Raw genomic sequence first — 17,214 nt, 5'->3', positions numbered from 1 at the left:
GGTAAAGAAGAAATTGGGCATAGGCAAAAACCAGATGTATGCGATAAGGGTCAAAGCGGGCAATGTTATCACAAATATGGACAAGATAGTCAAAGTAGCTGAGCAGTTCTATACAGATCTCTACAGTAGCCAAAGTAGTCAGGACCGTAATGAGATTGGCGGTAGGGAAATACAGTCAGACATTCCAGCAGTGACTAAGGACGAGGTCAAGAAAGCACTAGAAACTATGAAAAGGGGGAAATCAGCTGGAGAGGATCAGACAACTACAGATTTGCTGAAGGACGGGGGGTATATCGTGCTAGAAAAACTGGCCACCCTGTATACGCAGTGCCTGGTGTCATCGACGGTACCGGAACCATGGAAGAATGCCAACATTATCCTCATTCATAAGAAAAGAGACTATAAGGACCTTAAAAATTATAGACCAATCAGCTTACTGTCTGTTACGTATAAGGTATTTACTAAGGTAATCGCTAATAGAATCAGGACAACCTTAGACTGCAATCAAGCAAAGGATCAAGCAGGGTTTCGGAAACTGTACTCGACTATCGATCATATCCATACCATCAATCAGGCGATAGAAAAATGCTCGGAATATAACCAGCCCTTATACATAGCATTCATTGATTACGAAAAAGCATTTCACTCAGTTGAAACCTCGGCGGTGATGCAGGCATTGCGAAATCAGGGGGTAGACGAGCCGTAGGTGAAAGTGCTGGAAGATATATATAGTGGCTGCACAGCAACCATAGTTCTGCATAAAGTAACAAAATTTCCATAAAGAAAGGTGTTAGGCAAGGAGGCACGATCTCCCCAGTACAATTCACAGCTTGCTTAGAGGAAGTATTCAGACACTTGGAATGGGAGCAGTTAGGGATAAGTGTAGATGGAGAATACCTCAGTAATCTGCGATTTGCTGACGACATTGCCTTGCTAAGTAACTCAGGAGATGAACTGCAGAGAATGATTGGTGAAATAGATAGGAAAAGCAGAAAGGTAGGCTTGAAAATCAATATGCAGAATACTAAGGTAACGTTCCACAGCCTCGGGAAGGAACAACATTTTGCGTTAGGTAGGGAAGCACTGGAACTAGTAGGCGAATATGTCTACTTAGGACAGGTAGTAACCGCAGATCCGGACCATGAAAAGGAAATAACAAGAAGAATAAGATTGGGATGGAGCGCATTTGGCAAGCACTCGCAGATTATGACTAGCAGCTTACCGGTATCGCACAAGAGGAAGGTACACAACAGTTGCATCTTACCTGTACTCACCTATGTGGCTGAAACGTGGAGGCTAACCAAGAGAGTTCTACTTAAGTTGAGGACAACCCAAAGGGCTATGGAACGAAAAATGGTAGGGGTAACATTAAGAGATAGGAAGCGTGCAGAGTGGGTCAGAGAAATAACTCAAGTTACTGACATTCTAGTGGAAATTAAGAAGAAGAAATGGACATGGGCAGGACATGTAGTGTGAAGAGAGGATAACCGATGGTCGCTTAGGGTAACAAACTGGATTCCAAGGGAAGGAAAGCGTAGCAGGGGGCGGCAGAAAATTAGGTGGGCGGATGAGATTAAGAAGTTCGCGGGGGTCAAGTGGATGCAGCTAGCACAGAACCGGGTTAAGTGGAGAAATATGGGAGAGGCCTTCGCATTGCAGTGGGTATAGTCAGGCTGATGATGATGATGATGAAAACATGTGGTGAAAACTTCAGTGAAATATGACGAGAAAGGAAAACCCCTAGCGTTGGCCTTCAATCAAATTGTAGTGGTCAATCTGCTCACTATGCCGCTAACATCAGTGCACTGTAGTCTGTGGGGACCGCGCCAGCTAGTTCCCGCAGCTACCGATGTGCCGCCGCTTTACTCCTTCCCTCTCCCCACTCGTTCCTGGGATAACCGGTCCCGCGCGAGGGTGATAAAGGAAGGTGCACGCCGTCGCCTCGCCCTTTTCGCTCCTGGACAAACCGCTGGCTGCTCGCTGCCTGCCCTCCCAGACGACGACCCCGCTGACCTCCAGCACCGCCATGTACGGACCCTTTCTGAAGTGAGATAAAGATGTTTCTACCACGGCCTGCTGTGTGTGTTTGTCTTGCGCATCCCTGGGGAAGAGGAATCGCCCATAAGTCTGAAATGTTACCTCACCTATTCCTATAGACCTTTGCATCGGGTGAGGAGGATGTCAAAACGCCTCCTTTTAGGCTGTTGCAAACTGCTGCCACTTCCACTGTGGATTGAATTGAATGTTGGTGAATTGCGGAGCCCAGTACACATGACCTCAAACGTTTACATAAAAGCAATCTCAAACAAAAAAAGGCAGAACCTTCATTTGAGTCGCTTCACAAGCACACAAGCATTTCTAGCCACGAGGTTCCAGGGGATGCAAATACACTGGAGGGAGGAGAGCAGCTCACGTTGGTAATGCCCTGGCGAGAGCGGGTGACATTGGCCGCACGCAGCATGCTGCGCTGCACGCGCTCCCGTAGCCCCTGCACCCGCGGGTCGGCCGCAATGCGGGTGCAGGGATGCTCAGTGGGCCGCTGGAAGAAGCACATGTCGGGGCAGAGGCGCCGCACATCTTTGTCGATCTGAAGCAGGACCTCGTTGTCTCGAAAGTACGCCTGCCACCGGCTGCTGGGGCTCATGCTCAGAGGCTGCACACACAAAGCAGGGCTGACACTCCTGTTGGAGAAGGATTAATACCAGTACTACCTCCATCAGAGCGGCAAGAAGAAAGAAAGGAGTGCTAACAAGAAATGCCATCCACACTCTCGGACAACGGATGCAATTCAAGTCTGCACTACTGCCACACACAATTCCTCCATGACAGTAAGTAGTCCGCTGTTAAAGCCTTTCTGCTTACATAAATAAAAAGCTAACCAGCAGGACAATAATGCAAGCTCAAGAATTTCGATGCTTCTCACTTGTTTGATATGGTCAAACTTCAAAAAGTCATCTTTTTGTTTATTGTTCGGCAAAGTAATACACATGCCGCATACCACCACAATTGGCATCTTTTTTTTTTTTCAGTTGCACCCTGCTCTAGTGGCATCAGGTTTCACCCAACTTCTGTTGAGGCCCTGCCTGGTGTGCTGCTTTGATACTTTGGCTTGCCCTTTTGAACACTGGCCCCGCTCAGGTCATTTTAGTTGACATATCAAACATACACAGTCAAATGCATACTCCCCTGTGTTTAACTTGCTTTTCTGAAGTATATTTTCACAACAGTTTCAAATTAAAACATGAGCTGCAAGTAAGCGCTCGTGTCGTTTGGTTCCCATCTTGGACTGACTATTCAGTCATTTGCAGTGTAGCTGAGGCTCTACTTCAAAAAATGAAAGGCAAGAAGAAGCAAGCCTAATGGCGAGATGGTAACTAGGTGACCACAACTGGTACCCCATATGCGCCGAGTGGTGCACAACCTGAAGAAGGTAGCAAGCCATTACGAGGTTCCTGTTGTGCTTTCCCCACCCAAAAATCTGGAAGGGTTGTGCTCATAGATTGGACAGAATAAGAAACCCGAGCGCAATAAGAGGCATGGTAAGCCTTTTGTTTCATACGCATTGTGCATGAAATCCCACTAACATGTGGAAGGGCCTACAGTTGCATCAAAGACAGAGCACGGGAGCATAGGAAGGACAAGGATCGAATTTGCCTCTCCACTGTACAGATTTCGAGTGTGATTAGCAGTACCAGGATTCTAGGCAGAAGTCGCGATCAAGTGGCGAGAGAAATTCTTGAAGCCTTTTCGATTAAAAAGAAGGGGAGCATGTGTATCAGTGACAGCTCTGTAGCTCTTCAGGAAAATGAAATTGGCTTTCTGGAAATGCCTTTATGATGATTTGCTTCGCCACGCATTTATTTTTTTTAGCTGACATGTCTTTAGCTGACAGGTGGTAGTGTGTAATGTTTTACTTTTCATTTTACCTTTTTTGTTTGTTTTTGCATTTTAGGTTTTGGCTACTTTTTCCTTCCAATACACATGACACTGTTTTTGCTACGATTGACTGACTTCGGTGCTACAGTTCTTTTTTGTTTTATTTTTACGTTTTGACTGCTATTGCTTCGTATACTTGACAGCTTCGTATACTTGACACTAATTTTGCTATGACTGACTGGCTGCTATTGCTAAGATTTGTTGATTTATTTTTAGTTTGAGTGTTTAGTCATATGTGTTTAGTCCTGTCATTTGCCGATTTCGAATACCGGCAGTGTTGAGTGCGATTAGGCCTTGAGCATGCGCGTGGTCGAGGGTTTAAATATGTCCTTTTTCTTCCAATAAACAGTTGCTAGTGAGCGCACGTGACGTCCTTTTCTTTCTTGCCCCGTCGTCTTTGCCCCATAGTGGTTTTCACGGAAATCGACACCTGAGTGCAAAAAGCGCACGAGCTGGCCTGCTTTAACAGCTGCCCTTTACACACTAAATCACGTTTCTGTAGCAACAAACGGAATAGGCATCCTAGCCCACAGCGCCTTTCTACAACCTTAGAGTATCGCCCAAGGGCGCAAAAACAAACGAACGCATACTGCGGCTACAGCCCATCGCGTCTTTGTAGCTAAGTGTGCGTGGTGCGCTGTTCAAAGCAATGCACAAAATAGTCCAGTCCCAGTCGCAGCATAACATCATACAAGTTCACTAAACCTGCAGCGCCGGATCCTGCGAGCTCACTGAAATGGTGCTGGCAGCAAGCGTGAAAGACTGGCGCTCAAGCCGGGGGGTGCTCTCTGGTTTCGCTAGGCCTATATTGTTTCGCATTAACACCACGGCAGACACTTTGGGACTGAGCAGCGGTGTAGTAAACGGTCTACTCATAGAATGGCCTTACTGTCAAGTCCCCTTGTCTCACAATGAAATGAAGATTTATTTACTTTTTTATTCAGGTTACCCCTAAAGGCCCTCTAAAGAAGGGTATCACAAGGGGGATGATACAATAGTAATAAACATAATACAATTACCAACAACAATTACAACAAGCAATATTAACTAAATAATACTAATAATAACTAATAATAGCTAAATAACATCAAAAGAGAGAAAGAAAAGCAACAGCAAAAACACACAGCAAAGTAGCTCTTGGCATTTCCTTATGTTAGTTTCTGTAGCGATGTGCGATGGAAAGTTATTCCATTCAATGATAGTGCGAGGAATGAATCAATTGACATAAGATGATAAATGATACTTTGCACGTTTAACTTTGAAGGCATGGTCAAGTCATGGAAATATGACATGAGGTGACAAACAAATCACTACGCAGTAGTGGATGGTGATAAAGCTTATGAAAAAGTGTTAACCGAGCGTGTTTACGACGACATGATAAGTCTTCCAGTTCAGCACATTGTTTTAATGCGCTGACGCTTGTGAAGGATGAGTACTCTGAAAATATAAAAAGCACAGCACGGTTGTGCAAGGATTCGATGTTGGCGATAACACAGGCTTGATCAGGGTCCCTAAAATAGCCGCGGCATATTCAATTTTAGGACATAGTGATATAAGCAAATTTTTTAACATGGATAGGAGCGTGCTTGAGAGTATGTTTAAGAAGACCAAGTGAGCGGTTAGCAGCAGCTAGAGTGACGACGATATGGTGATGCCATGTTAGATCAAACTGAAGGTGCACCCCAAGGTATTTGTGAGTGTTTGTTAGATCTACAACATTCTCATTGAGCATGTAAGTGGTTGAAATGCAAGCTGTACGATGAGTGAAAGATATGTTTTGTTTTAGAAACTTTTAAAGTCGTTAACCAGGATGAGCACTATGAGCTTACTGCGTTCAGGTCAGATTGTAGGAAATGGCGGTCACTGTCATTAATAATGTTACGGTAAATTATGCAGTCATCTGCGAAAAGACGAACTCTAGATGCTTTAAAGGGACAGAACACTGGCGAAAATATGTCATGAAATTATGGTAGAGATGAAAAGATCTTGCCTCATATAGTACAGATTGAGCACTACAATATCAAAGAAAAGAGGCTTTACAATTTTAATTTGCCATTGAAAATCGCATAAAAACAACCGAGGCGCTATCTAGCGGAGAAACCCTAGCACTTTCAGTGTAGCCCCCCCCGTGACTACATGTCAGCAAAATATCGCAGATTTTCGTAACTGTACATGCTTGCCATAATTATTAGATTTTGTGCTCTCTCCAGTGCGTCCTTAAATAAAAACCACCCCTGCTTTCGCACCGCGAGAGGTATGTTTTCAGGTTTTGCCACTACATGGCGCCACAGTGTTTGCAATTTCATGAATGAAGTAATGACAGCGGCCACTAAAACTTTCGTCGACGAGGGCGTGCGTTATTGTTCCGTAACAACATTGAGTGTGAAACTGAAAAGAATGTTACTCTAAGCAAAAAATGTCTGAGTACTGTCTGGCGAGTGAAAGTTATATTTGTTTTCGCTAAGTCATTTTTGTCGACCACCAGTAGTCATCGTGGTCACTGCTCATGGTTTCCAGCATCAGGCTACATAAAAACGGGAGCACGCATTGATCGAAAAATTCCGGTAAAATTTTTCTACAACGTTTCTAACAAAACCGTTATGGAATCGAACATTTTAAACATCAATCTTTCCACTGCAGCGAAAAAAAAATTGAGACTTAAATTCCAGTGTTCTGTCCCTTTAACAGAAGTGCAAGGAATCCATGTACGGCTTGTGGGAGACGCGGCCAGCGTGGCATATGGAGGCATGCAGTGCTGTCTTTGGACGATGCTTGAGCGTGCTGTGGCGAGAGCCATGGAGCCACCCATCGCACCACGCACTCACAAAGAATGTTTGTTTCTTAATGACACGAGGAAAATACTTTTCTAGCATTGAACAATGTTTATTTTACAACTCAGCAAAAGAGACGCACTGGTCAGAAGGTGTTGCAGTGCGGGGCGCGCTACTCCGCAATACTCCGCGACCAGCAGACGCATTGTCTGCTGGTCGCCCTCGAAGAATATTTGAAAACATGCGGAATCTTTAGCACAGAAATACAGAACTGGAGAAAACAAACATCACCAGCAGCAGATTGTGCTGATCCAGCGATCACCAAAGCGCAAGATGCAGCGGAGCAAGTGTGCAAATTGCGCGGCTGCCCTTGTCGGCCGGCATTTTGAGATTGACGTCACATCCACCTGTTCCCCAGTTTTGGCATCCCGCCCCCACTGCTCCCAGCAGCGAAGAGGGCATGCCAGTGGTGAATATTACCAAGGGATTTCGGCTTTTCTTATAAACAGAATTCAGAAAAAATTGACCCCTTCTTTCCAACCACTGAATTTCTTGAGATTTGAAAATTCCAGATTCCCTTTAAATACAGTCTCACAAACGTCAAGGAAGCACATATTACAGTACCACCTAAAAAAATTTTCTGAAGAGTGGCGACAACCAAGGTTAAGTATGTCTCTCTGAATCACAGGCGCCCAGTTCCACACAATTTGAGAGCAGCGAGCTTGGAGCAGCTAGGTGTAATTTTCACTATTTTTATCAGAATAGCGCACCTTCGTCTGGTTTGCTACAGTTTGGCACAAGGGTGGCGTCAGAACATCAACTGAAAATTCATGATTCAATAGTAGCTGTATTCACTTGAGATCAAGAGTGGAATCACCTGTCAAGAGACACAGCAGTGAACAGAACGGCTGCTTTCAACCACTCTGCAATGTTTCCTACTGCTACTCGTGGTCCTGTCATAACTATGCTTAACAAATGCATGAACGAAAGAAACTGCAGCCACTTACATGGTCATCCGGTTCCGTGGGGCTGGCACCACCCTCCTGGTTGGAAACTATCATGTCGTCTATGAACTGCTCATAGAGGCACCTGCAGGCAGAGAAAGCACGCTGAACACCATCTGCTGCTCCCAGGAATGCACAAAAGATCTACACCCTCAAAAACTAAAATGATTCACAGCTGAAACGGCACTATGACACAAGTTGCAAATAGCTCGCACATAGATGAAACATCTAGCAAATTGGTACTTACTCTAACATGATGAAGGTTGCAGGCTTCAGAACTAAACCTTTCCTTCTACAACAAAGAAACTGCAGATGTTGTGCACTCTGCTGCTAGCCACTGACACAGTTCTCTGTGTGTTGCATGCGGTACAACAGAGACTGCCAGATGCCAGGGCTGTTTTCCTGCCATAAGCTGCCAGAGATAAATCATCGTACAGCAAGCTGACATGCAGCAAGAGATTCCCCAGTCTTATTAAAAGGGACCAAAAACTCGATCCTCGAACATTTCGCATCTCTAGCGTTGTAACTGATGTCCACATGTGCTCAGTTTCGAAACATGCTTATCAAGAAATTTGATATTAAAATGATCCCCTCCTTGCACCGCAGTTGTTGAATAAGTAACTTTCAGAATGCCACCATAGGCATGCAAACCAATTCTTAAGTGGAGAAGTCCCGCATCCCGCAGTGCACCACAGAAAGTTGGTGTAGTGGCTGCTTGCAACAAAAAGGCAAAAATATGACCCACTTTCCAAGACAACCACTGTATTGCCTGGAGACCAAGCTTTATAATCACAATAGTGCTAAGACTCCTGTTCAGCAGAGTGCCCAGTGGCTGGAGGCAGCATACAGAGAAAATCTAGATTATTCGAAAAAGCTCGATGTCACACATGGAGCAGCGATGCTGTAAAGTAAATTGACTGCCATGAAAAGAAAATTTACTGCAGGTGAAATGGGAATCAAACCTGAGACCCATGGACCCTGGGTCAAACACGCCAACCTTAGGCACAGTAGACACATTCTACGGCTTTGTTAAGAAGAGTTTATGTCTATATCGCGAGGTCTCTCACACATTGTGGTAGCTTACAACCAAACACAGAAGGCACTAATTAAAAGAGATTAAGCAAAGTGCATGTTGAGGAGTGAGGGTTCTCACACAAAGATCCACAGGAAGAACTGCTGATGGGACCATCAACGCTGCCACGTCACACTCTTAAAGGCGAAGCTTAAGCGTCTCTCAAATACTGTGCATGATAGATGATAGGGCTCCCACCAGGGATAGTATTTCTTTTAGTAGGCGTTCGCAAACACTTGAAATTTTAAATATTAACTGCAAGTTTGTTATTTGGTTCATATCTGGCTTTTAACGAATTATATTTGAGAGTTTTTGATTATTAAAAAATTTCCAAATATTTGTAGGCGATCCAATACCACGGCAAATTTCATTAATCCGACCACAGTAAAGCCACAATATTTAGGCAAATAATTTAAAAGAACTGAAATCGAAGGACCGGGGAAAAGTGTACAAAGGTGTGCACTTTGCTTTGTTCTGTGTCATTTACAACACGCAAGAATCGCGATAAGACATTATATGCTTAGATCAAGGGTTCTCACACTTAGAATGCAAAAGTAAATGTAAAAGCAACCGTGTAGTAAACCAGCTATCACTAGGAACTTATCCTTTAAGCATCGAAGCTTAGCCCTGCCTTTTTTTCTTTGTCATGGAGGTCTGATCCTTGGAGGCCCAGCTGGGTTAAGCTCACTACTGCATGCCTTATAGCCGCATCATTGCGAGCTGGTAACAAGATAAAAAACGAAGCTATATGTTTAACTATACCGGGTGTCAAAGCTAAATTTTGGCCCAGGGTTAAATAATAAAACATTTGAAATAGGCCAGAAAAATCACTTGTATGCAGCTTCCTGCCATCTAGTGCACCACAGGCAATTTTTTATTCTGAAATTAAATAATAAGTAATTAAGAAATTTTTTTTATTTATGAAATTTCATTATTTTTTTTATTTATTGCCTTTAGTCAATAAATGTGAGTAGCAAAGTTGGAGACCACCTTCTAAAACCCCCATTCCATTTATTTCTGATAAAGAGAGCCTCATGTGTATCGTTTTTCCAAGCTCTAAAGGAAGCCTGCGAAATACAAAAAAATATCACTTGATTAACGAATTTGTGTGCAGAGATTGTGATGCTCTTGATTGTGGTCTGAGTAAATGAAATTAGCTGCGGCCGTGACTCGACAGCCCATTCCCAGCGGTAGGCTGATGTGCTGGCGATGGTTGCAGCCAGCAAGGTGAGCTCGCTGCGACTTGCACACATCACGTGCGCCGACAGCCTGAAGCGGACGAATGAACCCCCGCAGACGTATCGGCCTGCCACGGCAACGTGGAGCCAAGGAAGCAGCTGATTTCGTTCACTGAAGCTCAGGTTGAGAGCAGCAGAATCGCGGCGGACGAATGCGCCACTCACGTGGTATTTCTTGTATTTCACGGGCTTTCTTTACAGCTTGAAAAAACAACACACAAGAGACTTTCTTTATCAGAAATATATGGAATGGAGATTTTAGAAGGTGGTCTCCAACTCTGCTAATCCATTTATTCTCCAAAGGCACTAGTTAGTGAATTAGAAAAATTATCTTAATTATTAATTAGTCAATTGGTAAACAAACAAATTCCCTGTGGTGCGCCAGATAGCTGGCAGCTGTACACAAGTGGTTTCTCTGGCCTACCTCAAATGTTTCATTTTCTAACCCTTTGCTAATATTAGCTTGTACGCCCTGCATACAGTGTCAACCGGACCTCAACATGGACCCATTTCAGACTGTGTCTGAGTGAAATAAATTGGCTGTGGCAAAACTTAAGTTCATGCTGCACTGCAAATCTAAAGCAGCTGACCTAGCTGCCAACTTTTCATGTCTAAAGGACATTAGAGCAAGATAAAACATCTGAATCATGACAACCTGCGGTATCAATTAAGCAGCTCTAAATGCACTGAAAGCATACCTAGCCAAACAACCCTGTACCCATTTGAATTATCCAAAGGTGTGAATTATTCTAGATCGAATTCTGTGAACAGTAGCATAGAGCATTTGAAAGTGGTATCAGCACGTTGCTTAAAAGTAATAGTGTTCAGACAAGAAGTATCCTTGTAGGCATAACAGTCGCACAGTAACATAATTCTCCCGAACACTTTTCAAGCAGCTTATTTGCAGTGAGGCCCTAATGGCTACGCGAAGTGCCCCATAATTACAGCTTAAAAGCTCATCCATGACCAAATGCCAAGTAGCTTAGCAATTTCAATGAAAAAAATTGCACTCATTTTCTCAGAGTTTCTTACACTACCTAGAGGGAAAGCTCACAACGCTGCACTTCAGCCACCATGGGCGCGCTAAGAATCATGGGCCGGTGTGCTACTTGATGCGGGACAGTCTGTTTTTCTCGGGTGCATGGAGTGGCATTACTACTATAATGTTTCTTTTTCTGCATCATCATCATCATCTCGAGGTGTGTACACAGACCGCAAAAGCCATGGTAGCGAACGCACAAAAGCAGCCGTCGCCAATAAAAGGTTTCCGTTTCCAGAAATTCCACTAAAAATTTTTTTAAGCGATTGCAAAACCATAAATATTTCCAAAATGTTTTTTTTTTTTGGCCTCAGCTGCCGCTTTTCGATGGAGACTAAAAGCAAGGCGCCCGTGTGCCGAGAGATGTCATCATCATCATCATCATCAGCCTGATTATACCCACTGCAGGGCGAAGGCCTCTCCCATATTTCTCCACTTAACCCGGTTCTGTGCTAGCTGCATCCACTTGACCCCTGCGAACTTCTTAATCTCATCCGCCCACCTAACTTTCTGCCGCCCCCTGCTACGCTTTCCTTCCCTTGGAATCCAGTTTGTTACCCTCAGCGACCATCGGTTATCCTCTCTTCGCACTACATGTCCTGCCCATGTCCATTTCTTCTTCTTAATTTCTACTAGAATGTCGGTAACGAGTTATTTCTCTGACCCACTCTGCATGCTTTCTATCTCTTAATGTTACCCCTACCATTTTTCGTTCCATAGCCCTCTGGGTTGTCCTCAACTTAAGTAGAACTCTCTTGGTTAGCCTCCACGTTTCAGCCCCATAGGTGAGTACAGGCAAGATGCAACTGTTGTATACTTTCCTCTTGAGCGATACCGGTAAGCTGCTAGTCATAATCTGCGAGTGCTTGCCAAATGCGCTCCATCCCAATCGTATTCTTCTTGTTATTTCCTTTTCGTGGTCCGGGTCTGCGGTTACTACCTGTCCTAAGTAGACATATTCGCCTATTACTTCCAGTATTTCGCTACCTAATGTAAACTGCTGTTCCTTCCCGAGGCTGTTGAACATTACCTTAGTCTTCTGCATATTGATTTTCAAGCTTACCTTTCTACTTTTCCTGTCTAGGTCATCAATCATTATTTGCAGTTCATCCCCCGAGTTGCTTAGCAAGGCAATGTCATCAGCAAATCGCAGATTACTGAGGTATTCTCAATCTACCCTTATCCCTAACTGCTCCCATTCCAAGTCTCTGAATACTTCCTCTAAACAAGCTGTGAATAGTACTGGGGAGATTGTGTCTCCTTGCCTAACACCTCTCTTTATGGGAATTTTGTTACTTTCTTTATGCAGAACTATGGTTGCTGTGCAGCCGCTATATATATCTTCCAGCACTTTCACGTATCGCTCGTCTACCCCCTGATTTCGCAATGCCTGCATCACCGCCGAGGTTTCAACTGAGTCAAATGCTTTTCCGTAATCAATGAATGCTATGTATAAGGGCTGGTTATATTCCGAGCATTTTTCTATCACCTGATTGATGGTATGGATATGATCGATAGTAGAGTACCGTTTCCGAAACCCTGCTTGATCCTTTGCTTGATTGCAGTCTAAGGCTGTCCTGATTCTATTAGCGATTACCTTAGTAAATACCTTATACGTAACAAACAGTAAGCTGATTGGTCTGTAATTTTTAAGGTCCTTAGAGTCCCCTTTCTTGTGAATGAGGATAATGTTTGCATTCTTCCATGGTTCCGGTACAGTCGATGACACCAGGCACTGCGTATACAGGGTGGCCAGGTTTTCTAGCACGATATCCCCCCCGTCCTTCAGCAAATCTGTAGTTATTTGATCCTCTCCAGCTGATTTCCCCCTTTTTATAGTTTCTAGTGCTTTCTTGACCTCGTCCTTCGTCACTGGTGGAACGTCTGACTGTTTTTCCCTACCGCCAATCTCATTACGGTCCTGACTACTTTGGCTACTGTAGAGATCTGTATAGAACTCCTCGGCTACTTTGACTATCTTTTCCATATTAGTGATGACGTTGCCCGCCTTGTCCCTTATCGCATACATTTGGTTTTTGCCTATGCCCAATTTCTTCTTTACCACTTTAAGGCTTCCCCCGTTCTTTACAGCATGCTCAATTTTCTCCATGTTATACTTCCTAATATCAGCCACCTTGCGCTTATTGATTAGCTTTGATATCTCGGCCAATTCGATCTGGTCTGTTGGATTGGAAGCTTTCATACTCTGGCGTTTCTTAATCAAATCTTTCGTCTCCTTAGACAGCTTACCGGTATCCTCTCTAACTATCCTACCGCCTACTTCTACCGCGCACTCAGTAATGATATCTCTGAAATTATTGTTCCTTGCCTCTAGGGTAATGTCGCCATCCTCAGTTAGAGCTGAAAACCTATTCTGTAGCGAGATCCTGAACTCTTCTGCCCTCCCCCTCACCGCTAATTCGTTGATGGGTTTCTTTCTTACTAATCTGTTGCGTTCCTTCTTCAGATTTAGGCTAATTCGGGACCTCACCATCCTGTGGTCACTGCATCGCACTTTCCCGATTACCTCTACATCTTGCATAATGGCGGGGGTTGAACACATTATGAAGTCGATTTCATTTTTAGTCTCTCCGTTAGAACTTTTCCATGTCCATTTCCGGTTCTTCCGTTTGCTGAAGAAGGTATTCATGATTCGTAAGTTATTGCGCTCTGCAAACTCAACTAGTAACTCCCCCCTGCTATTCCTAGAACCAATGCCATAGTCACCTACTACCTTGTCTCCTGCCTGTTTTTTCCCTACCTTGGCATTGAAATCTCCCATTAGTACAGTATACTGCGTCTTTACTTTTCGCATTGCCGATTCTACATCTTCGTAGAAGCTTTCAACTGCCTGGTCATCATAACTACATGTAGGTGCATAGGCCTGTACAACCTTCAGTTTATACCGCTTATTAAGCCGAATTACGATGCCTGCAACCCTCTCATTAATACTATAGAATTCATCTATATTACCCGCTATATACTTATTGACAAGGAAACCTACTCCTAGTTGTCGCCTCACCGGTAAACCTCGATAACACAGTACATGCCCATCTTTCAGTACAGTATATGCCTCATTCGGCCTCCTAACCTCACTAAGCCCTATGACATCCCATTTCATGCCCTCTAGTTCCTCTAACAGCACTGCTAAGCTAGCTTCACTAGCTAGGGTTCTAGCATTAAACGTTGCCAGGGTCAGTTTCCAATGGCGGCCTGTCCAGCGGAGCCAGACTTTCTTAGCACCCCCTGCTGCGTCACAGGTCTGACCGCCACCGTGGTCAGTTGTTCCGCAGCCGCTGGTGACTGAGGGCCGGGGTTTTATGGAGAGATGTCAGTGCATGTTAAAGAACCCCAGAAGGTCGAAATTTCCGGAGTCCTCCACTACGCAGTCTCTCATAGCCCGAGTCGCTTTGGGACGTTAAACCCCACAAACCAAACCAAACCATCTCAAAGTGTGCCTATTAAGTGCGAAATATTGGTATTTGTGCAGCTCAAAATTAAGCCAATAGGAGAAAGAGTCATCGCTTATATTGGATAAATTTCACACTGACATGCTGTTTCTCTTTTTGCAATTTATATTCCCAGAAGTGAATGTTAGAACATTGTTTACGGTAGAACGTTTATCTTTGCATTAGTTTTGTGCAAAAGTTGTAGGTCTGCACTGGGTAGCTCTCAGCCCCATGATGCTTTGGGCGCGTATAGTGGCTGAATTGGTCAGGAAGCTCTATGCAAACTCTCATAGATGGCAGCACAGCTTTCCCTCTAGGTAAGAGTAAGAAACTCTATGCATTTTCTTGGCAAAGAAACCAGGGCATATAAACAACAACCAGTGCCAAAAATCTCACTTGGGCAATGATGATGCATGTCTACTACACGTCACGCATTAAAGGTATCAAACACGCTATGCAGAGCCCACTTACTGCAAGCATCAGAATACAAGAAACAGTGGCGATGTCATAAGAAATTTTATTACAGGCAAGCTTGACAGTGAAACATTTTCACACTGTTCAAAATTCTGAGCTCATATTTAAAAATATGTCTCAAAGATTCACTAAATACTGCAGCAAGTGTACACGGTAATTTGCAATACTCACCTCTGCTTAGCAAGAACAGCTGGCCACTCTGACCGGTTTGATGGTAGGAAGCCAAGCAGAAGCTGGTAGAAAAAAAAAAAAAAAATCAGCTACTGAGCCATCGCATAATGACTATGCAAAACATACATGCAATATACAATAGACTCCCATTAAGACAAAAGAACTCTGTTAAGACTAATTCTTGGATATGACAATGAGAGGCCATTTAACTGGCTTCCCTAAAAACTGAACATAAAAAAAATGCATTCAAGGCCAACTATTTTGCTTGTGCTTTAGTTAATATGAACTTCTGCAGCGAAAACAAACAGCTTGCTCCCATCTGCACCTATATGTGCTGGATACAGACACCTGACACGGTCACATCTCGCTACTGTGTGGCAATCGTGTGCACAACATTGCCTCCGGCAGACAAAAGGCATGTAGGTGGGGAGTGGACTCACACCTTGATTTGAGGTTTAAATTTTGGTGCCACATTATCAGCTGAAACAGCTTAGCAAAACACATTAGCGCAGCACAGGAATGGCCAGATGCACATTGCCAGTGGCAGATGGGAATGCACATACAAAGACATATGACCCCATGTGTCAAGTTGACAGCTATGCTAAGAATGGTGCGAGAGAGAGACACCTACCAAACTGGGTGCTTTCAATGTGTTTTGAGACTGAGGGAAAGAACAAATCTGAAGAAAGAATCGGTGGCCACTGCAGAAGAGAGAGGTAGTGTGTGCCGACAGCATGTCGGGGTGCATAGTTTCATTTTCAAGGCACCGCCATCATCCTGCAGAGACTACTGCCCACATGTATATTAACCAACCAGTCGAGCCCATAGATGTACATCATTTAAAATGAGAGCTGCTTCATCACAATTTTTCTCTTTTTTTTTTTTTTGAAGGTGCCATGCCACTGCGGCACCAATGCATGTCCTTGCTCCATGTTGTTTCCATTCTTTCAGCATGGTGACATTTCGCACCTGTCCAATACTGTTCACAGTTTGTGAAGCCTCCTCACATGCGACACCATGCCTGAAGAAGCTCCAGCTATACTGCATTGTACACTGAAGGAAACTGCAGAGACCTTTGCCATTATGAAACCATCCTGATATACTGTACACGAATTAGAGCATTTCATGGAACTAAGAAAAATGGTTGTCGCCGAGTTTTCGTCTGAACAGGAGATGACCACACGACTGGTTTTTTTGCAGCGTTAGAGGGTGGGAAGGAGAGCGTTTGATAACTCGACGTCGAGCTAATTCGGATGCGTCCTTCACTCCCTTGCAGTTTGAATGAACGAGGTTTTGTTGCACCTGAAGGGCAATAATCCAGAAATATGCATGATATTACGCACAGCAAAGGCTCAAGCATTCCCACATGTAGTCTCCCACACAGCAGTGGCGGCAGGGTGGTGATAAGGATAACAGCCACTGCTGCTTGGAGCCCTGCGTGCCACACCCCCATTACTGCAATGCCACCACTGTTTCAGGTGTTCTTTTCCACCCATTCCTGTGTGTTTTTTCTCTCCCTACTTCACTCAACTCTCTCAGTGCTGTCTATATCTCAAAGGCTCATGCTGCCTTCTTCCACATTCACTGCCACGCTTTCCTTTGCCCGTGCACACTGTGCAACCCAGGGTTGCCGAAAAATTAGCTCCTCCTAGCAGCTCGTTATACAGTGTCCCCCTCAAACTGCCAGCAAATCTTTAACATATGCCTTTTTTATATATGTGCACTCTTCAGCATAGCATTGCCAGTAATGGTGTGCAACAGAATGCAGCTAACACATGTTAACTAGCAGGCTCGTTACCTCAGTATGAATAGCCAGCTTTTTAATTATAACTGTTAAGCTCCTCATTTATTGAAACGTTTGTGGCTTGCAAGAGAAAAAGAGAAACTCTTTAACAAAAAACACGAACTGAGCCGGCGTTTAGAATTCCCTGGCATGCTACTCTGCATAGACAGGGAATTGGGGACAGAAAAGACAAAGAGAGTGGTGCGAGAAATAAAAGAAATTAAGTAAAGGGAGATATAATGCAGCCAATAAATGCATATGAGAATGCATTGTCGAG

At 44.1% G+C, this 17,214-nt stretch overlaps 1 protein-coding gene across 3 annotated transcripts in view; it reads right to left on the bottom strand.

Moving 5' to 3' along the window:
• The window catches only part of LOC146182961 (TBC1 domain family member 13), an 82,332-nt gene that overhangs the window by 53,178 nt on the left and 11,940 nt on the right, over window positions 1-17,214 (bottom strand). For all 3 annotated transcript variants that reach the window (XM_084608992.1, XM_084608991.1, XM_084608993.1), the window contains exons 4-6: window positions 15,155-15,216; window positions 7,715-7,796; window positions 2,414-2,653 (exon numbers count right to left, since the gene is read on the bottom strand). In XM_084608992.1, coding sequence (XP_084465118.1) covers window positions 2,414-2,653; window positions 7,715-7,796; window positions 15,155-15,216 — 384 coding nt within the window. The remainder of the gene's footprint in view (window positions 1-2,413; window positions 2,654-7,714; window positions 7,797-15,154; window positions 15,217-17,214) is intronic.

The sequence above is a fragment of the Amblyomma maculatum genome, chromosome 7 (assembly GCF_055883805.1).
Source record: "Amblyomma maculatum isolate TAMU_Amacu chromosome 7, ASM5588380v1, whole genome shotgun sequence".
Lineage (NCBI taxonomy): Eukaryota > Metazoa > Arthropoda > Arachnida > Ixodida > Ixodidae > Amblyomma > Amblyomma maculatum.
The sequence above is the reverse complement of the archived record's forward strand: the minus strand, read 5'-3'. Positions and strand labels throughout refer to the sequence as shown.